This window comes from Microtus oregoni, unplaced genomic scaffold, assembly GCF_018167655.1.
Source record: "Microtus oregoni isolate MIOR12 unplaced genomic scaffold, Mior012 000034F_ref0000314, whole genome shotgun sequence".
Lineage (NCBI taxonomy): Eukaryota > Metazoa > Chordata > Mammalia > Rodentia > Cricetidae > Microtus > Microtus oregoni.
In genome coordinates this window covers 10,505,932-10,528,132 of record NW_024543093.1, presented here as the reverse complement: position 1 = coordinate 10,528,132, position 22,201 = coordinate 10,505,932, and the positions used below count along the sequence as shown (strand labels likewise).

Sequence of the window (22,201 nt, the reverse complement as noted above, 5' to 3'; positions counted from 1 at the left end):
ATCCTCCAGGCCTTGGGCACCAGAGAGGAACTGCTGAGTCACCCAGCCTCATGAACTGAGCAACCGCTAGGTTCTCAGCCTCTCTGGTGTGAGACAGCCATTATTAAACTACCCAGACCGTATCGTGTGAGCCAATCTAATAAATCCCCTCTTAATGTATTATGTATTCATCCCACTGGTTCTGTTCCTTAGAGAACCCCGACAATTCAAATTGGGTGCAGGTGTGGGGAGGGTAGGCGGGTGCCTGAAAAGGAAGTCAAGGGAGGGAAGGAGGGCTTATGGGCTGGACTATTCTGGGAAATAGTTGGCTCCTGAATCTAGACAGGTTCTTGTTTCTCTGCGTTTCAGTTTCTAGTCTGACCGGGATTGTGGGGAGACTGAGCAGCCATCCAGGTACCCTCCTCCCTCAATGATTCCTCTCTGGATGGTGGGCTCTGCAGGGATGCATTGAGCAGGGCTGCACAAGGCAACGCAAAACGCCATGTGGATGGATATTCCCCTCAAAGGCCCACGCAGCTCTTCCTATGACAGTAAAATTACGCGCACATGTTCCTTTTCTTGGGCAATGGGTCCTTGGTTGATAACAAATCCCCTCAACTGCCCCCGTCTTTTCTAGCATGTCAGGCGTCATTGCAAAGTATCCCTGTGTTTGCTGAAGAAACAAACGGATGCCTTGAAGAGCTATGACGTAAATTCAAGGCTATAGCTGGGTGGGAAGGTGAGGATTTGAGTGGTCAGGGAGGGAGGGGGTAGGACTGGCTGAAGGCCCTGAGGTCAGTAGGGTTACAAGTGCAGAGGGAACAGGCCTCCAGCCATCATCCCTTGGTCTCACCTTGGTCCTCAGCTCTATTTTCCATAGCCCTTATGACATCACATAGGCTTGCTGTCTGGAAGGTTCTCTCTGGCCTCTCTAAATTCTTCTGTTGCTGGTGTTAACAGTTCAAGGCACTGGATTGTGGGGAGCCTGAAACCCAATCCTGAACACTGGGATCTGGACTCTTGGGTGAGCCTGGAGAGCTGTTTATCATGTTGAATAATTTGTTATGTCTAACATTGGCACTGCCAAGGGAATGAGATGGGAGAAGGCATGAAGTTTGATCTCCAAGAACATGAGACCCTTGAGGAGGGGCAAATAGGGAGGTGGCCCTCGGTGCTATTATCAGTACACAGTCCCAGGGCGCAGCTCAGAGGTGCTGAGGGAGACTTCATATTCTGGCTTTGGTCTTTGTTCTACTGGAATTTAAGTCATGTGACTTAACACATCTAAACATGGGCCAGCCCTAGTGGTACACACCTTTAATTACAGCCCTCATGAGGCAGAGGCAGGTGGATCTCTGTGAGTTCATGGCCAGCTAGTCTGCAAAGTGAGTTCCAGACCAGCTGAGGGTACACATTAGGACTCTGTTTTAAAACCACCACCACCACCACCACCACCACCACCACCACCACCACCACCACCTCACCGCTGGTCTCATAGTGAAGCTGGCCTAATGCTATGGTTTGAACAGACTGCCCCCACCCCAGGGTCCTTCATCTGAATACTTGTCCCAGCTTGCCAAACTGTTTAAAGAGGTTGTGTAACCTTGGGATGCAGGCTTAGGTGGCAGATGCAGGACTGTAGTGAAAGGATTTGAGGGTTGTAACCTGGTGCTCCTGTTTGCTGCTGAGAGCTTTGACAAGCCCTCGATGACAGGAGCCATCGCCAAACATCCTCTCTCCCTCACAAACGCCTAAAATCTCCTGAAATTATGAAACAAACCCTTCCTTCTTGAAGGTGCTTCTATGGAATAGGAACGCTTACTAACCACGCCCCTGACCTCAGAGCAGAGACAAGCACTCACCATGTAGTGCAGGCTGGTTCTTGAACTCATGCGCCTCTTGATGCAGTCGGCCGAATGTTGGGGTCGCAACTGTACACTACTACACCTACACGGCCCTGCTGGTCCATGGCCAGAGGTCTCCTCTGTCAGTCGTGGCTTCCTGAGCTCTGCCTCAGGCCGTTCAAGTTTTGTCTCAAATGAACAATGCGCTTCTTAAGCTCACCCCAAAGTGATGTGTATGTACATGTGTGTGTATGTATATGTGTGAGTATGTGTATGAGTTTGTGTGTGTGTGTGAATGTTTGTGTATGAATGTGTGTATTATTTACCTGAGCAAGGGCAAATTATCAGTAGCTACTCTGGGGAATACAACTCTTTTTATAACTTATAACCAGCTTCTTGAGAAAAGGTGCGTGACCTGGGCCAGCAGATCATTCTTCAGTGACAAGAGAGGGGACCAGGTCAGAAGGAAGGGGACAGATGAGTGTGGGATTGGGAGGCTTGGACAAGCTATGTCTCACAGTGCTGAGTGATCTTAAGATGTGCAGCATCTTCCATGCTATTCTCAGAGGAGAAACGGGACAGAGATGGTAGAAACTGTCACGCGGCCGGGCAGTGGTGGCGCACGCCTTTAATCCCAGCACTTGGGAGGCAGAGGCAGGTGGATCTCTGTGAGTTCGAGACCAGCCTGGTCTACAAGAGCTAGTTCCAGGACAGGCTCCAAAACCACAGAGAAACCCTGTCTCGAAAAACAAAAAACAAAAAACAAAAAAAAAACTGTCACGCGGTGGGACCAACTCAGCAGGATAATAATCAAATGATGTCACACAAGGGAAATACGAGTTATCTCTGGAGCATCACAGACAGAGCACACAGCAGCCTGGGGCTGACACCATAGTCCCGCACAGTGAAAAGAGTTGGGTCTTCAGGGTCTAAAGCAACAGCTCCCCCAATGCCCTGTCCTCAGGCTACAACTGGCTGTGTTCCTTCTCTAGACATCAGGGCCTCAGGGAAAGCCTTGGATTAGCCCAACCCTCAACCAGAGGGACTGTACTACCCTGAAAGGGAAGATAAGGCTCTTTCCCTGGGGTCCAGGCACAGAAGGGTCCCAGTGCTCCTAAGACAATGTGAAGATAGGACTTTTTGACTGAGGGAGCTAACAAAGTTTGGTATCTCTCCCAGAGACCTGGAGCTCTGCATATCTGCAGGTCTTTTCTTTGGTGACAGCTCTTTTTGGTTGGGAGATCTGAGTGGGTGTTAGCTTTCAAGATATTTGTCACAAGTCCCTAACATCTTTTTTTTTGTTTGTTTAGTATTCTGTACAGACAGAGGTAAAAGAAAATGAAACATAAATGGGAAAAGTTTTTTTCCCCCTCCAAGACAAAGTTTCTCTGTGTAGCCCTGGCTATCCTATCAATAGCGCTGTAGACCAGGATAGCCTCTAACTTAGAGATCTATTTGCCTCTGCCCCCTGAGTGCTGGGACTAAAGGCATGTGCCATCACACCCGACTTTTATTGTTTTTTATTTGATGTGCTTGGGGTTAGATCCCGTCCCCCTGCAACTACCTTTACCTTTGCCTATGTTGTATTAGAACGTCAATTGAAGAATGAACCAACCACTATGAGTTCAGCCCAATATCATAAGAGAACAACAAAAAGATAAATATTTCATAAAAAAATATATGCAGCTTTGAAAGTAACTGCCTCCTTGCTGTCTTCACACCCCTTTCTTCCGTCCCCTTAGGTATAGCATGCTTCTGAGAATAAACACATCCCCGTTCTTACCCTTCAGCTGCTGTTCACACACTCTCCCGTCTGTTTCTGTGTTATATTTATGTAGCCATCCAGGCAGGCCAGGGACCCTCCCCCCCCCATAATTCATGCTGAACATAAGCAAGTCCAGGCGGGTTTAGCCATTGCACTGCTCTGCTTACCGCAAGGCTGGGTTAGCTGTGCTTTCGCTAGGAGGGTTTGGGGGGAGGAACTGAAGTCCTGGCTTCCAGCTGGCCATCGTCAGGAGCTTTTCTGGTCTTCACAGACCCCCCTAAAGCTCTTGCACACTGGCCTTGTCTGTCTGAGCCAACCAGGACAATAGGGTCCTTCTTTCTTCTTAGGTGTGACTCAGAGCTTTGGTTCTTAAAACTGGTGTCCTAAATCACACGTGTGACTCCCCTCTGCCCTGTCAGAAGGCAGTGGGATCAGGGAGTGGATGTCCCATTGACCGCTATGATGGAGACTTAGTGCAAGCTCCAGGCTCTGTGATATGCCTCTTATTACCAAGTCCTTGCGATGCTCCTGGCTTCCCTCCTTTCCCTCTGTGAAGGTGGGAGGTGTAAGTGCAGGCCTTACTCAGCTACCAGCTCGTCCATTTAATAAGGAGAATACAGACCAGCATGAACAGGCACAAAGGCACAGAGTGAAGGTCAGCCCTGTCCCCCACCTGTCTTCCCTGTCCCCCACCTGTCTTCCCTGTCCCCCACCTGTCTTCCCTGTCCCCCACCTGTCTTCTCTGTCCCCCGCCTGTCTTCCCTGTCCCACTAAGAGATGCATTAGGCTTCTGCTGGGTGCCAGGACAATTCACTTCCACACCTTCCTCACGGCCCACATTACAGCCCCCAACTAGCTGGAGAGGTTGTCTGCTCCCTGCACAAACTTGGAAGGTAAGATGGTTTAATTTATTCTAAGACCCTCCTCATTGCTCTGTGCAGGCGCCTGTGTATTGTAGGCCCACAGTAGACACACAATAGACTATTAACAGGGTAGTGACTGGAAACATGGTGTCCTCTGCAGCATGTGTGTGGCTAGAGGACAGTAGAGAGGAAGATCTTTTTGGTGGCAATAACATGCAGTCTGTGACTGTGGCTTAGGGTGTAGGGGGGCTGGCGACTGTGTGGTGCATTTTCTTCTCTAGTTTTGTGTGAAATGTTACCATTTGAAAGGAAAGAAAAGAAGTGCATGAATGCAGGATTCAAAGGAGACAGCGTTCTTCACTCTCACAGAGTTCTGTGGATCCCTGAAGCTTTCATGACTGGATTCACCTTGAGCTCAGAGTCCCTGGTGGATCCAGGAATGTTGCGGTGACTAGCGCCACCTGGTGGCCTAGTCAGGAGAGGACTCCTGCGAGATGCTTTTCAGACCACGCCTTTGGTTCTTCAGGCTCAGAACATTCCTGGAACCTCAGCAGCTCTCCTTGTTCTCTTGTGGCAAGACACCTGGCTCTGTCACCCGAGAAAGTGTGCAGTGAGCATCTCACTGTTTTGGGCTTCCATTTCCCCACCTGTATAATGACAGAGCTGGGGAGAGGCATTGCTTCTCAGTCTGCCAATCCCAATGCCCACCAGCCCGCCTTGCTCTGTGTATTGTGTGTGTGTGTGTGTGTGTGGGTGTGTCCCAGTGAACTTTGTAGGAGGATGGCCACATGCCAGTGAGTTACACCACTGAAGAAAATGTGTCTCACTACTCCAGAAATGATGAGCTGACCGCCTAATAGAACCCCGGAGAAGGATGGGACCTCACAAGCCATCTCCATTTCATGGTAGAATGCTGCTGCACCCAGCCCTGTACAAGGGTTAGAGACAGACCCAGAGGGAGTGCCACATCACTCCTTAATCTTGTTCTTTTCTTCTTTCCTCTTCTCCCATGAAGTTCCCTAAGCCTCGAAAGCTTCGCTTCTGCCTCTCTCCCCACTTCTCCGCTTCCACCTTCTTTGTCTCTTTCTCCTCTTCTCTCTCTCTCTCTCTCTCTCTCTCTCTCTGTACCTCCTTCACCCTTCCCCCTCCACAACCCCCCCTCTGTCCCCCTTTCTCCCTCCCCGCTTGCTCCCAGAGTCCTGAAGCCTCTTGCAGTGTTAGGAGTGCCTGTGTCTTAGATATGTGTGTGCCCCTGGGAAAGGCTGCTTCATACTAAGCCTGTTTTTGTAACCTTAAGGGAGAGCTGACCTCTCACCTGCTGGTTTCCCTTCTGTGACTGACGCAGGACAAACTCTCACAAGCAGTTTGAATGTGAAATGTCCCTTAAACTTCATGCTTTGATGGCTCGGTTCCCATCTGTAGTGTTACCTTGTGGGGTTTTGGGAGACTTTGGGGTGTGAAGCCTAGCTAGAGGAAGTAGGACACTGGAAGGGGGGGTCCTTGGGGGTCTGTTACTCCCCACTTCCTTCACAGTTTTGTGCATCTTGAGCCATCGTGACATAACCCTCTCACACGCTTCTGCACCTTAGCCTGAGGGAACCCTTGAGTCAAACCCCATCTTACAGGGTTTCTGTCAGGTGTTCTACTGTGGCCGCGTGGTACAAACCTGCTAATTTTTTAATTTAATTTTTTGGATGGATTTATCTGTTCTCATGAGGAGTGGAGAAGCAGAAGCATGAAGACTTCCACTTAGTTTAGAGCTAGGGAGGCCCTGGGCCGCTCTGGATCTTCTCTCCATTTCTCCATCTCTCTGCTTCCTCAACCTCAAAATAAGAGGCGGGTTAGGGCCCTTGTTTGCCTGGTGACATCATGTCTGTGGCCTGGCGTCTCACTATGCCAGCTTCTGCCTGACTGTGGAGGGCTTGTGCCTGCCACTTGGTTGCTTTAGGGGTATTATTAGAATGCACCCAAAGACAAAGACAATAAAAATCAAGTTCTTTTTAAAAAAAACAAAAACTAGTTTTTTTTTGGTATTTTGAGGCAGGGTTTCTCTGTGTTGTCTTAGAGCCTGTCCTGGAACTGACTCTGTAGACCAGGCCTGCCTCTGCCTCCCAAGTGCTGCTGGGATTAAAGGCATGTGCCACCCCACCCAACTAACATTTCTATTTGTAAATAATTTATTTGTTTTTATTTTATATGCATTGGTGTCCTGTCTGCATGCATGTCTGTGTGAGGGTGTCAGATCTTGGCGTCACAGACAATTGTGAGCTGTCATGTGGGTGCCAGAATCAAACCTGGGTCCTCTGAAACAGCAGCCAGTGCTCTTAACCTCTGAGCTGTCTCCCAAGCTCTGCAAATTGTTCTTTTTAAAACTAATGTTTCCAGTATTTGTTGTGAACGAGAATGCCCCCAGTAGGCTCATAGATTAGAAAGCTTCGTCACCAAGGAGTGGCACTACTTGGGAAGGATTAGGAGGTGTGGCCTTGTTGAAGGAAGTGTGTCACTGGAGGTGGGCTTTGAGGTTTCAAAAGCCCACACCAGGCCCATTGTCTTTCTCTTCCTGCTTCCTGTGGATCCAGATGTAGAACTCACAGCTACTTCTCCAGTCTGCCTGCATGCTATTATGTTCTCCATCATAATGATAATTGACTAAATCTCTGAAACTGTAAGCCAGCCCCAATTAAGTATTTTCTTTTACCAGAGTTACATTGGCCATGGTGTCTCTTCACAGCATTGGAACAGTGATGACGACAGTAATTAAGACACAACCTGGCCTTGTGTGGTTGTGATTGGGATCTGTGTGTTAAGTGGTGGCTTATTCTTGTCTCTCATTTCTGGTCTGTTTGGGTTGCTGAGGTGACTCCAAGGTGACAAGTAGTCCCGTCCTTCACTCCCTCACCTCCATGGGCCTCCAGGCATGGTTTCAGAGCTCTTCTTACCCATACAGCTCCTTTCTGACTAGGGCCTGCCTTTCTCACTTCTAGGAAGCATGACTGATATTCCGAAGGAGGGAAAACTGACCAGATTTCTGGACTTCACTCAGCTGATTGACATGGCATCTGAGTGCGTGGGAGGAAAGGTAAGCAGGGTTCCCAAGGGCAGGAAGTTGATGCTAGTTGTGAACACTGAGGGGCCCACTCTTGTTATGTTGACCTGAAGTAAATTAGAGTCAGGCTGAAGCAATGGGCTGCTGAGGAGACCCAGCATGGGCAGAATTCTGAAGAAATGAACTGAATCCCAGGCAATTTTGAGATAGGGCAAGTGTGTGTGTGTGTGTGTGTGTGTGTGTATGTGTGTGTATATGTGTGTGTGTATATAATGCATGTATTGTACAAAATGCATATGTGTGTACATAATGCATATGTGTGTACATAATGCATGTGTGTTCATGTACCTATGCGGAGACCAGAGGATGATGCCAAGTGTCCTGTCACTCTCCACCTTAATCCTGTAAAAATTCTCTCTCATTGAACCTAGAGTTTGCCATTTCCCAGATATTCTGGCAGGCCTCAAGCCACAAAGATCCTCCTGTCTCTGCACACGAGGCTCTGGGTTGTAGGCCCACATGGGCTGCACATGGCTTTTTACGTTGCTGAGGATTTGAACTTCATACTTATGCTTGTGTAGTGAGAGCTCTTACCCACGAATCATTTTCCCATCTAACTTTTCTTCTTTTCTCTTCCTTCCTTCCTTCCTTCCTTCTTTCTTTCCTTCCTTCCTTCCTTTTTTCTTTAAAAAAAAAAGGTACTTGCTTTGCACTTGTGCAAGGTTGACTATTCCTCTGTGGTGCTTTTATTTTTGGAACAGTTTCCAAACTCTCCACATTCCTCCTACAAACAAGTTCCAAAGGCCTAAGAACCACATACCCATGGCTGTCACAGGTACTGATATTTGGATTTGTTACTTTTCCTTCCTTCCTTCCTTCCTTCCTTCCTTCCTTCCTTTCTCCTTCCTTCCTTCCTTCCTTCCTTCCTTCCTTCCTTCCTTATTTTTTTCCCTCCCTCCCTCCCTCCCTCTGATGTAGGAAGTCTCTCTGTATATGTGTTGCTTTTTTTGGTTGGTGAATAAAGACACTACTTTGGCCTATGAAAGGGCAGAGTAGATCTAGGTGGGGAAACTAAACTGAATGCTTGGAGAAAGAAGGCGGGGTCAGGAGAAGTCATGTAGCTTGCCACCAGAGACAGATAGTAAGCCACAGCCACGTGGCAATACACAGATGAATAAAAATGGGCTAATTTAAAATATGAGTTAGCTAGAAATACACCTAAGCTACTGGCCAAACAGTATTGCAAATAATATAGTTTCTATGTAATTATTTTGGGTCTGAGCAGCTGGGAATGAATGAGCCATCTCCGCCAATATTTCCCCTTCCTCCCCCCCCCCCTTTCTTTCTTTCTTCCTTCCTTTCTTTGGTTTTTCAAGACAGGGCTTGAAAATTTCAAGCCTTGGCTGTCCTGAAATTTGCTCTGTGGACCAGGCTGGTCTCAAACTCACAGAGGTCCATCTGCCTCTGCCTCCAGAGTGCTGAGATTAAAGGTGTGCACCACCACCACCAGGCTCATTACTTCTCCATTTGCTGTGACCAAATACCTGGAAAGAAGCAATAAAAGGGAGACAGTGTCTGTGGTCCATGACAGCAAGGAGGGCTTCAAGGAATACTGTCCCTCACAGGAGGCTATCGAGGGCAGCGGGATGGGAGGAGGCTGGTGCCATTACACCTGCAGTAAGGGAGCAGAGAGAGGAATGTAGGTGTTCAGCTCACGGTTCCACTTTCCCCCAGTGACCGACAGCGAGCTATACTCAGGGAGAAAGTGATTCACACTTCTTTCACTGGTGTGCAATTTAGCAGTACACTCAGAAGTGGGCTGCTTTCGTGGGTACATTTCCAGGACAACTCGGTTGCAGACCCATCTTCCCAGAGGGAGAATGGTGGCTTCCAAAACTTAAGTGTGGTGTTTTTTTTATTATTTTTTATTGAAAAAAAAATTTCCGCCTCCTCCCAGCCTCCCATTTCCCTCCCCCTCCTCCCACTCCTCTCCTCCTCCCCCTACTCCTCTCCCCCTTCCTCTCCAGTCCGAAGAGCAGTCAGGGTTCCCTGCCCTGTGGAAAGTCCAAGGTCCTCCCCCCTCCATCCAGGTCTAGGAAGGTGAGCCTCCAAACTGGCTAAGTGTGATCCAGTGATCATTGTTTCCTCCCTTCCTTTTCCTTCCCCTTTCTTCTTTCCTCCCTCCCTCCTTCCTTCCCTCCCTTCCTCCCTCCCTCTCTCCCTTCCTTCTCTTTCTTTCTTCTTCCTTCTTTCTTTCACACGTGTTGTATGCGTGCACATGTGTGTGTACATGTGTCTGGTGTGGAAGTGTGTGTTGGTGTGCATGCAGAAGCTAGAGGAGGACAAGGGATTCCTTCCTCTATCCTTCTCTACCTCTTCTTTTCCCTTAAGATAGGTCTCGTATTGAAGCTGGAACTTGCCGTTTTTTCTTTTGCTAGGCTAATGGCCAGGGTCCCCAGTGATCCTCCTGTCTCCACTTGCTTCCCGTGCTGGGGTGACAGATGTATGTGTGTGTCCAGGCCTGGCTCTTTTATGTGCTGGGAATCTAAATGCAGGTCCTCATTCTTTTACAGCAAGTGCTCTTAACCACCAACCTATCTCCCCAGACCCATTTTTTCCCATTGATCATTTTTATGAAAGAACTGCAAGGCTAAAAAGAGACACACAGGTTTGGTGGGTGGGGAAGGGAGGGGACAGATGGGGAAGAGTTGGGGGAGGGAGGATGAATATGATCAAAATACTCTTATTGCACACTTCTGAAGCACGCTTATTGCATGCATCTAAAACACGCTTATTGCACGCATCTGAAGCACGCCTATTGCACACATCTGAAGCACGCTTATTGCACGCATCTGAAGCGCGCTTATTGCACACATCTGAAGCACGCTTATTGCACACATCTGTATCTCTAGGAGTGATAAGCCCGAGAGAAGGAAACTGGTCTATTTGCATTCCAAGTGTGAGACATTACCCTTCCCATCCACACTGTAAAAGGGACTCAGAATAAAAGAAAGGGTAGGAAGAAATGGTTTAGGAAGAGGCAGGCTTGAGACCCAAATGCTTAGAAAGTATTACAGGGGAACCTCACCTCTTCCCTAAGGCAATTTCACGTATTCTTTTTAATGCATCCCCTAATGGCTCACTAGAGGATGGAATAAAATGTTTTTTTAAAATTTATGGTAATTTCATTTAGATTTTTTCTATTTTATTTTAATTTTTTATTCATCTATTTATTTTATATCCCACTGCAGCTCCGCCATCCTCCCTTCCCAGTCCATCTCTCATTCTCCCCCACTCTCACCCCCCAGTCCCTTTCCTTCCTCCTCTGTCTCCATCCAGGAAAGGGCAGATCTCCCATGAGTATCAATAACACATGGAATATCAAGTTGCAATTAGACTAAGTACCCCCCCCCCCCCCCATATATAAGGTTGGGGAAGGTGACCCAGTATGAGGGGTAGGGTCCCAAAAGCCAGGAAAAGAGTCAGAGACAGCCCCTGCTTCCACTGTTAGGAGTCCCACAAGAGGACCAAGCTACACAACTGTCACATATGTGCAGAGTGCATAGGTCAGTCCCATGCAGGCTTCCCGGTGGTCGGTTCAGTCTCTGTGAGCCCCTATGAGCCCAAGTTAGTTGATTCTGTGAGTCTTCCTGTGATGTTCTGGACCCCTCCGGGTCCTACACTCCTTTTTCTCCTCCTCTACAGGATTCTCGAACTCACCTAATGTTTGGCTGTAGGTCTCTGCATCTGCCTCCGTCAGTTGCTGGATGGCGGCTCTCTGTTGACAATCTGGTCCCAGAAAATGGCTAGTTCAGGCTACTTAGCTAGGAGCCTAAGCTGGGGTCCTCCCCGTAGACTGCTGGGAGATTTCCCTGAGCCAGGCATAGCCCAACCTGAAATGCCTTCCCCTCATCAGTCCCCCCCTCAGCGCTCTTCCCCCTGTGCACCCTGTCAACCTGACGACTCATGGTTTCTGTCCTCACCCACTCTCAATCCACTCTCAAAATCTCCTTTATTTCCTCTTCCTGGGGAGATCTGGGTGTTGCCCCAGGAAACCTCCTTGTTTCCTAATCTCTCTGGGTCTGTTGATGGTAGCATAGTTACCCTTCATTTTATAGCCAATATCCACTTATGAATAAGTACACATAATATTTGTCTTTGTCTGGGTGACCTCACTCAGGATGATTTTTTTTTCTAGTTCCATCCATTTACCTTCAAATTTCCTGGTGTCCTTGTTTTTTTTTTTTTTTTTTTTTTTTTTTTTTGAGACAGGGTTTCTCTGTGTAACAACCCTAGCTGTCCTGGAACTAGCTCTTGTAGACCAGGCTGGCCTTGAACTCACAGAGACCTGCCTGCCTCTGCCTCCGAGTGCGCCACCACTTCCCGGATGTGTCCTTGTTTCTAACAGCTGAGTAATACTCCATTTTGTAAATGTAACACATTTTTAAAATCCATTCTTTGGTTGAGGGTCATCTAGGTTGTTTCCAGGTTCTGACTCTTATGAATAAAGCAGCTATGAACATGGTTGAGCAAGTGTCCTTGTGGTATGATTGAGCATCCTTTGGGGATACGCCTAAGAGCGATATAGCTGAATATTGTGGTAGGTTGATTCCTTTCTTCTCTTTGTCCAGGTTTTATTTGCAACAGATGACTTTTTCGCTCCTGCAGAAAACCTCATAAAGGTAAGGCTACAGGCGTCCTGCACGATGAATGACTGGCTTAGCTGAGCTCCGCAGCTGTGTACGCTGAAACCTATGCGCATGTCTGGGACAGAGCCCTGTGTTGTGTACTGGGCAGGAAGGATCACTGGAAAGGTACCCAATTCAATTCCAGCTCCCAGGGAACACACAGAGGCAGGCAGAGCCAGGAGAGGACATGAGAGCCAGGTTGTCCAGGGGGAAAAACCAAGGTCACTGAGTATGCCCATAACTAACATGGATCCCATATCCAGGACTTGGAAGAAAATGGACCCATCTTGAATTTGGGGATCATCTGCCTAAGTATAATAGGTAGGGCATTCTTGGTTAAAAAGGGGGCCAGTGGGGCTGGGGAGATGACTCAAGCATATAAAGTGCTTGCTTCACAGGCCTGAAGATCTGAGTTCAATCTCCGTAACCCACAGTAGAACCAGAGAAACCAACTCTTTTTTAAAAAAATTATTTATTTATTATGTATACAATGTTCTGTCTCTGTGTATGCCTCCAGGCCAGAAGAGGGCACCAGACCTCATTACAGATGGTTGTGAGCCACTATGTTGTTGCTGGGAATTGAACTCAGGACTTTTGGAAGAGCAAGCAATGCTCTTAACCGATGAGCCATCTCTCCAGCCCCAGAGAAACAACTCTTGAAAGCTATTTGCTGACTCCACAGACATGCCATGGCATGACTCTACCACATTTACACACACACACACACACACACACACACACACACACACACTTCATTAATAATAAAAATAAAAATTAAACTGTGAACAGATAGGGCTTGGGATATGGCTCAGTGGATTAGGTTCTTGCTGTGTAAGTGTCGGGGACCCTCAGAGGATCCCCAGAACACACAAAGAAACCAGGTTCAGAGGTGCATACACCTATAATCCCAGCTTTGGGGAAGTGGAGACTGGAGGGTCCTTGGGTCTTGTTGGCCAGACAGTCTCATTAACTGATGATCTCTTGGTTCATTGAGAGACCCTGTTTCCAAATATAAATGGGGATAAAAAAAAGACACAGATGTGTGTAGTCAGCACACGTGTATAGATTCCTCTGTCTGTCTGTCTTACACACACGAATGCACTCTTACACAAAGGCAGCCCCTAAGCAAATAAACACAAAGAACGGACAGTGCTGAGAGTCTCGCTGTCCGTCTCCCACGCAGGCCCGAGGGCTCTCAGGTGTGGAAAGGGAAACCCAGGGGTACACGGTCAGTGGGAACCACTGCATTGCCCCTTCAGCCTTGGTCGGAGGTTCCCAGAGACGCCGCTCCGTCAGGGCAGGACCCGGATGCGCTCAGTGCGAGCTGACTCACTTCCCTCAGAAGGTGCTATCCACTTAGCAATTTACTTTCTCCTCAGGAGAAAACGAAAATAAAGCGAGGGCTGGAGGTTTCATGTCACATGTGAGCAAAGGCCAGAGTTCCGGTATCCAACGATGCGCGTGCCTCTCCGAGAGAGCTAAGGGTGCACGTCCTGACCTAACTCACTCAGATGTGTGCTGTCTGCACACCGGGCAAACAGACACAGAAAATATTCACTCTGGTATTGGAAGTGGGAGAACATCAGCCTAAACGGAAATCGCCAGGGAGTTAGATCAGGAGCTTGGTTCTTCCAGACACACTCCACAAGAGTTCCTGCGCATGAGTGTGGTGCCATGCAGAGGCCAGTTCTGTACTAAGTCCGGGAGGTGGATTTAAGTGGGAGGGTGAGAGAATGGGGCCTTATTTCTTTGATTTTACATTATAGTGTATCCACGCACATGCAAATAATGCCCTCAACACGCATGTGCAAATCTAGTCACGTTTAAAAACACGAGGTATGTATTTTACATTTAATTTTTTTTTAAAATCAGAAAATCTCTGTTGTAACCCAGGCCTGGAATTGATTTTATATGGCTCAGGTTGGCTTCAAGTTTGTGGCAATCCTCCTGCCTCAGTCTCCTTAGTGCCGGGGTTATAGGTGTGCACCATCATGCTTGGTGAGGTTTTTCTTCTTTTTGAGGTAGGGAGAGAGAGAGGCTGGAAATACAGCTGAGGCTCCATCCCCTCATCAGCTGCAGCCCACTTCTCAAGCTCCCTTGGGGGAGTGGACCCTACCAAGCAGTGATTTTTGTTAGTGTTGGATGTGAGTGTACCACCCACAAGAGCCTTACACAGCAGACACGTGCTCCCACAGCGTGGAGGCTGGGCATCCAGCGTCAAGGCCGGCAGAATCACTGCACTTGGCTGTTCCTTCCTGTGTCCTTACAGGGGCAAGGCAGAGAGAGAACACTCAGTTCTTCTTACAGGGTCCAGTCCCACCATGAGGGATTCCACTAGTCATCTTCTCATTCTTTAACAAGAACCAGAGAGGAATGAGCTTTTGAAGAGGGAAGGTTAATTTTGCCCTGTGACTTCAAAGGTCTCACCCATGGCTCACTGACCTGTTGCTTTGGGCTTGTGGTGGCATATGACACCATGGTCCTATGCAGTGGAGGCCTGCTCACCTGATGGCAACCAAGGGACAAAAGAGAAAGGGCCTGGACCTTCTGTACACCCTCCACCAATACCTTCAGAAAACCCTTGAGACTCCACCTCTGAGTTCCACCGCCTCACAATGTGCAAAGCGGAGGGTTAATCTTTTGTTTACTACTTGGATCTTTGGGGCGTGTTTAACATGAAAACTATAACATGTTCTGCCCTTGTGACCAAATCACTCCCAAGTCCCCACATGGCCACACCCTCTCATGGATGGGGGTTGCAACAGGAATCTGGGGACATGAACATTTAGTACATAGCAGGAAAGTCGGGAGTATCTTATACCTTAAAGCTTCTGCGTCTGTAAGTCTATGACATGCTTTGTATGTTTCAAAGTCTTAACTACCTGATGTTCTGGAACTAGACTCTTCCCCCATGGCCCTCGCAGACCCGGGCCCTCCTCTTCACCACTGAGTGGCTGTCACTGTCCCTTTTCTCCCTTTCTCCTGTTTATGCACATTTGGGCGTATCTCATTTAACTATGCGTCCTTCATTGTAGAGGTGGCACTGGGCTGTGAGAGAACCCCAGGACCAGCCTAGGGTCTTTTCTTTAAATATGCAGTTGCCACTCTTTCCACACAGTGCTGTTTCCTCCTACCATCCTGGAGTGTGAGGACTTTGGAGTGATTTAGATGATTAGTTTAAGGATGCTCAGTCTGTAATAAAGTAAAAGCATTGCCAGCATTTATACATCTCTAAGCAAACACGGGCACTTCTGATGTAGTTTGGCGTGTCTCGGTGTCCATGATGGTCATTGTTGGGAAAAAGCACTAATATCACCTGCCTATGACAGATGAGAGAAACTGAGGTATGGGGGTGAGCCTGCTCCCCAAGCTCTGGGCTGGGAGCTAGTAGACAGAGAGGCTGTCCTAGGGTTGAGTCATCCCTGTTCTCAAGGATGAAGCAGATTTCTCAGCGGTTCATTTTAAGAGCCCAAGCTGGTGTCGTTGCCACCAGGAGTCCTTGCTTTCCCACAGGCAGTGGCACAGTACCTAGAGCACAAATGTCTCTCCTGACCCCAGACTTCCAGTGGGCTCTCCTGTGACCTGGTCTGGTGACCCATGCCGTGGTGCTTTGTGAGTGTGACTGACCTCCTCCATTTTGCTCAGTGCCCACCTAAACACAGGAGAGAGAGAGAGAGAGAGAGAGAGAGAGAGAGAGAGACAGAGACACAGAGAGACACACACACACACAGAGACACCATGGGACCCGCATGTGGTCTCCTCTGTTGCTGAGAAGGGTTGATTCTGTGGGCTGAAGCTCACAGACTAGAAGAACTCTAGTCTCAGATGCTACAAAACATGGGGGGCACCTCTTGGTCTGGACGGTAGAGCTGGGCATGGAGGTGGGGCAGACACTCTTGGTGCGTCCTGGTCTCTTTGCAACATAGCCCTACAGGCAGACAGCCCCAGCTCTTCATGGACCCTAATGACCTCCCGTGCATCTCCTTAGAGCGACAGTCCAAGCTTTAAGGAACACGAATACACGGAGTTTGGGAAATGGATGGATGGATGGGAGACCAGGAGGAGACGGATTCCAGGTGAGGAGGTGTGACTGTATATCCACCCTGTGAAGGTTACAGATGGTGGCTATTTGCAGCTCGGGATGAGGTTCAGCTGGTAGAGAGCTTGGCTACTTATAAAGTGATATATGACCAAGGCAGCTTATAGACAAAAGAGTTTATTTGGGCTTACAGTTTCAGAAAGCTAGAGTCCATGGTGGCAGGGGAGACATGACAGCAGAGGCACCCAGTGACAGGAGCAAGAAACTGAGAGATCACGTCTTGAACAGCATGCCCTCAGCAGAGTGAAATGGGAATAATTTCAAACCCTCAAAACCCCCTTCAGTCACATTCCTCTAGCAAAGTCCCACCTCCTAAGCCTTCCTAAATATCACTGCCAACTGGGATCCAAACATTCTAATGCCTGAGCCTATAGGAGATACTACCTGTTCAAACGATCATGCCTGGCATTCAGGAAGCTCTGGACTTGATCCTAGCATCACTTAAACCAGGTGTGTTGGGGCATGCCTATAATCCTAGCTCTGGAGGTGGAGGCAAGACGATCAGGAGCTCAAGGTAATTAATTCTTGGATGTCTAGCTAGCTTAAGCCTGGACTACCTGAGACTCTGGAGGGCTGTCCGACCAGTGTCTTGAGGCTTGGTAGGCACATGTAAGCAAACTGGGCCATGGGTGGAATGGAGGCTGCAGAGAACTCTGAAACAGTAGAGAGTGAGTTTGTAGAAGATCCAGGCTGGTGGGTTCTATGCTACAATAAACGTATGGAAGTGGTCAGTAATCAATGTCTTCCCTAACTTAAAGAAAGGAGCCTTAGAGAGAGCCTGCGATTTTCCCAGCACAGTAATAGGAAAGGATGGGCTTGGAAACTGAGTTGGTGTCTCTGAATCAAAGGCCAGTACATCTGTTGGTTAGAATTGAGGATCTGAGGGTCATGGTGGTCTTTGGTGGCCACATGAGAATCACCCTGAACGTGTGCTTCTGTGGTGGAAGATGGGGCCTCAGAGCTGCTGTCATTCCCCCGTGGGACCTCAAGGGTGCTTTCCTCATCTCTTATGGGATGTCATGGGTGCTCTCTTCATCCCCTGTGGGAACTCATGGATGTTCTCATCCCCTATGGGACTTCAAGGGTGCTCTCTTCATCCCCCCATGGCACTTCAAGAGTGCTATCTTTTTCCCTCGTGGGACCTCATCCCTCATGGGACTTCACAGGTGCTCTCTTTACCGCCCCTCACCCCACAGTACCTCTCGGTACTCTTATACTCCTCCATGGGACATCACAGGCTATCCTTGTGGTCCTGTTGTACAGGTCACGACTGGTGTGTCATCCAGCTGGGGATACAGGGCATTATCCGTGGTGTCGACGTGGACATTTCTTACTTCTCTGGGAGCTATGCTCCTCGTATGTCGATTCAAGCAGCAAACTTGAATGAAGGTATGTAGGAGCCACTGTCTCCAGAGAGGAGCCTGAGATGGGGGCTCCTCTGACTCAGTTTGATGATGCTAATCGCGCTGTAAGAAGCAAATGTGTCAGAGCTCTGAGGTTGCCGGGCTGCCACGGAGCCCAAGGACGAGAGGTAGCATGGGCTGCCCTGGGGATTTTGATGTGCGGCTTAACTGTGTCTGTTGGCCCAATATGGTGACTGTAACCTACACAGCACTCAAGTGTGCAGAGGCATATCCTTGTGTTCTCCTAATGGGTGGGGGCATTTGCCGAACTGGTTTCTGGGGAAGGTGGGAGCAGTGGGCTGTGGGATCAGATGGGTCAGCTGAGACAGAGATAACTGCAGACTGTGAGCTCCAGCCTGCTTCCAGCTGTATAAGATAGAGTCTCTGAGGTGCAGCAGTTCTGGGGTTCTTAGGCAGGGAACGCTTTCTACCTCTGGGAACACCAGGTACTGTAGCTTGTACAGGTTTCGTAGTTTATTTCCATAATCTGTCATCCACAACTGAATTAGTTAACACACAGCTACGTGAGTGCACACACATTTTTAGGGAGGATAAACTGAGTCACTGGATACACCTATGCTAAAGCGGTGCAGTGTGCACAGCGCCATGCTGGGCTCTGCACAGGCCAGTAGGCCTTACCCTCAGGGGACTAGCCTCCCGGGAAGTTAATGACGGTTTGAGAGGCGGGACTCATGAGAACTGCTTTAACTGTCTGTGGACGCTGCTGTTTGTGAGCTGGCCAATTCTGAGTCCAAGGCAGATGCTGGGGAACGGCAGAGCTTCTGGAAATAACCTTGCCATATTCTGAACTCAAAAAGAAAAAAAAAGTGATCCATCTATGGAGTTTGGCCTAACGTGAAATGATGAGCAGATGCGGTACCAATGTATTCTACTCTCCTCTGAAATAAGCTGGCAAAGACACAGTGAGCAGCTCCCGTTGGCATGCTAGACTCTAATCCGCGGTTCTGTCACAAAAGCAAAGACGTCCTTAGGGCTGTTGGGAAGATGGAAATTGCCACAGACCTCCTGAGACAGTGCGTTCTCATTGTTTCTCAACCCCGATCCTGTGTGTTTGTTTCGAATTCAGAAAATGTGCCAGCCATCCCACCAAGAGAAGCGAAGACAGGAGCTGCAGCGACACCTGAGGAGTTTGAAGCCGTTAGTGAGGTAAGACGCTGGTTCTGTGTGCCAGAACTGCAAAGAGACCATTGCAGGCCTGACTGGGTGAGGCCATTGCCTGGGATGTGCCACCAGGCATCCCGGACCTCTTGTCCTTCCCTACACAGAGTGGCAGGAGAGAAGTTTCCTCAGTGGTCCATTCCCCTCTGCGTGGGAGAATGGCCCGGCTGTCCACAGCCTTGATGGGTCAACGGGTTCTGCCTGCGCCTGCACACTGCTGCTGCCCTACTAGGAAACCCTTAACATTACCTCCCACTGCGACTTGACTTGACGAAGTAACTTTTGATGAACATAGTGAGCTAAGCAAATGGGGCTTGGGCTTGGCACCATCATTGTGCTAAGTGTGTTTAGTTATTAATTCGTGCTGTTGCAGATGTGTTGATCTGTGGTGGGTGGGGAACTGTGGACAAGCCAGCTTTCCGAGAAAGGCTCAGTGCACCATCTCCTCCGCCCTGGGTTTTAGCTGAGTGCCCGCATCACCACTCTGCTTTCTTTTAAGAATCAAGAAAAAGATGTTTGCCGGGTGGTGGTGGCACACTCCTTTAATTCCAGCACTCGGGAGGCAGAAGCAGGCGGAGCTCTGTGAGTTTGAGGCCAGCCTGGTCTACAAGAGCTAGTTCCAGGACAGGCACTGTAGGCCCATATTTCTGTATGGTGTGGCAGCCAGGCGCCAAAGCCATAGGCCCCATCCAAGGTGGTCACATAGTTCTGCAGACAAGCTGTCTCTTCCTAACAAAAGGTCGGGAAGTTGTTGCTCCTTTCTTTGTAATTTGGAGGATATCTTATAGAGATGCTAATTCAGGCCTACATGACAGCTAGCATGCAGGTAGATGCGGATGTGACAAAAGGCCATTCACCTGGTTACCTAGGAGAGAGTCTAATGTATTTTCCCGCTCAATTTATGTGTTGGTATATAAGCTGTTTGGATAATAAACGCGGAGAATCATCGGGAGAAAGGACTCTGAGATGCCCTTCCGTGGTGACTGTGTAAACTGTGTCTGATTATTCCTTGCGGCTCTGTACCAGTCCAGTTAGGGAAGATAGTTTTCTGTGTTGGAGCCACACGGGCTCTAACAAGGCACCAAAAACTACAGAGAAACCCAGTCTCGAAAATTAAAAAAAAAAAGATGTTTGAAAGCTTGAAAGCTTATCCGTTTATAAGATCCCATCACCTAGTTGTAATTGGTATGGGGAAAAACCCCTAACTGGAGTTGATGATGTTTATCATTAAAGCATATGCCATTCAGCAACTGTTATAATCTCCTCCCCTAATTGTTGCATAGAATGAGAGTGTATTGTTCTCAAGAGCCATTGCCGATGTTTCTGTATTTATTAATAGCTAAATTCGGACTCCTGGGATCACCTGGTTCCCATGTCGGAGCTTAAGCCAGGAGACCCTGACTCCAGCCACAACTATTTTTTTGTCAATTCGCAGCAGAGATGGACTCACATAAGATTCAACATCTTCCCAGGTACGTATGGCAGGGGCCTTCGACAGATGTGTGGACTTTTCATCTTACCTCGTCAGGTTTATGAAACACAAAATAAGTCATCTTTTCCTGGTAATTTGAGCTTGGTATATTCTAGGATTATGATTTATCTTGTGCGACAGGAAATTGATGCTCGGCGGGGGGATGATGCTTAGAGACACTCACAATGGTCCAGCGTTTGACATACTGTCCTAGGCTTTTCCACAACATGGCTGTCTCGAACCCCTGGCAACAGGATTGTTTACCTTTATACCAAGAAGGCTGGGAAAGTATCTACATGTGGTGTGTGCCTAAGTGGACTGTGAGGGGTTTGTGCTGTGGGACTGTCTAAGACAAAGAAGCCTGTCAGCAGGGCCTGTGGTGGTTCCGTGTGTGCCAAGGGTGTCCATGACAGGGGCTTTTTTTATTGAGAAGCAGAAAACTGTTTGAAAGTGCGTTGAAGAACAAGCACAGAGTCAGAAAGTGAAATAAATACACAACTTTTTAAAATAAAGGTAAAGGCTTGGTCGAGGGGAGAGGGGAAGAAATCGATACTCGCTCACCAATGAGTATTTAAGGAAAATGCATCTGTTTAGTCAGGTGGTGGTGACACACGCTTTAGTTCCAGCACTCGGGAGGCAGAGGCAGGTGGATCTCTGTGAGTTTGAGATCAGCCTGGTCTACAGAGTGAGTTCCAGGACAGGCTCCAAAGTTACAGAGAAACCCATTCTTGAAAAACCAATAAAAAAATGTGTGAAGTTAAGGTGTGTTGGGACTGAGTTGTGCTGGGCTTCCATGTTTCCTGCTGATTTTTATTTCACACGTGTGTTAACAGTTGAGATAGCATACACACATAATTCCATTTTAATTTCTTATTTACATACATGTGTAGTGTATGTATCTCTGTATGCATGCATATATGTGAGTAAGGTACCTGAAGGGCTCAGAAGAAGGGTTCAGAAGATCCTTTGGAGCTGGAGGTCCAGGCAGTTGTAATCTCCTGTGTGTGTGCTGAGAACTGACCTCTGGTCCCCTGAAAGAGCAGCGAGGGCTCTTAATCACTAGTCTATCTCTCTAGTCCCTATTTTATGTTTTTCTTATGTGGGAGCTTTAGTGCAACATTGTCATAATCACAGGAGTTGCTGGTTTGAAGTCTACAGTTGAAATATAGGGACAGACACATGCAACACAGTTAATGTTAGGACATTTTATTAACTCTGAGAGAAACACGATGACTTGAACCCAGTGCATCTGTAGCCCAGTGGCAGAATACCTGGCTAGCACACACAGGGTTCTGTGTTGTTTCTCTAGCAAGTGCCGCTCATTGTCCCTAGTCCTATACATCAATCTACTCTTTGTGTTAAGAGATTTGACTGTTTTACACCTCAAAGGAACAGAATCATGTTTTTAAAAAGTATCACTTTTATTTTATGTTCATTGATGTTTTGTCTGCAATCATGTTTGATGGGGGATTCCCTGGAACTGGATTTAGACAGTTGTGAGCTGCCATGTGGGTGTTGGGATTTGAACCTGGGTCCTCTGGAAGAGTAGTCAGTGCTCTTAACCACGGATCCATCTCTCCAGCCCCTAGAATCATATTTTACTGTGTAAAAGGAGTCTGCTAGCTCATTTTCTGACTGCCCAGACCTGAATAATCATACAGAGACTATATTAATTACAACACTGTTTGGCCAACAACTCAGGCATATTTCTAGCTAGCTCTTATATCTTATATCCATTATTTTGTATTTTACCACAAGGTTCATAGTTTGTTACCTCTTGCTTCTTAGGCAGCTATGTGGCATCTGCCTCCTTTGGCAGCTACATGGTGTCTCCTCGACTCCACCTACTCTGTCTCTATATCTC

General features: G+C 48.1%; 1 protein-coding gene across 1 annotated transcript in view; it reads left to right on the top strand.

Moving 5' to 3' along the window:
• The first annotated feature begins 4,349 nt into the window (after positions 1 to 4,349).
• Allc (allantoicase) overlaps positions 4,350 to 22,201 on the top strand; it is a 39,476-nt gene continuing 21,624 nt past the window's right edge. The window contains exons 1-7 of the mRNA XM_041630465.1: positions 4,350 to 4,481; positions 7,436 to 7,530; positions 12,129 to 12,179; positions 16,174 to 16,261; positions 17,548 to 17,673; positions 18,775 to 18,854; positions 20,206 to 20,338. Coding sequence (XP_041486399.1) covers positions 7,441 to 7,530; positions 12,129 to 12,179; positions 16,174 to 16,261; positions 17,548 to 17,673; positions 18,775 to 18,854; positions 20,206 to 20,338 — 568 coding nt within the window. The 5' untranslated portion in view covers positions 4,350 to 4,481; positions 7,436 to 7,440. The remainder of the gene's footprint in view (positions 4,482 to 7,435; positions 7,531 to 12,128; positions 12,180 to 16,173; positions 16,262 to 17,547; positions 17,674 to 18,774; positions 18,855 to 20,205; positions 20,339 to 22,201) is intronic.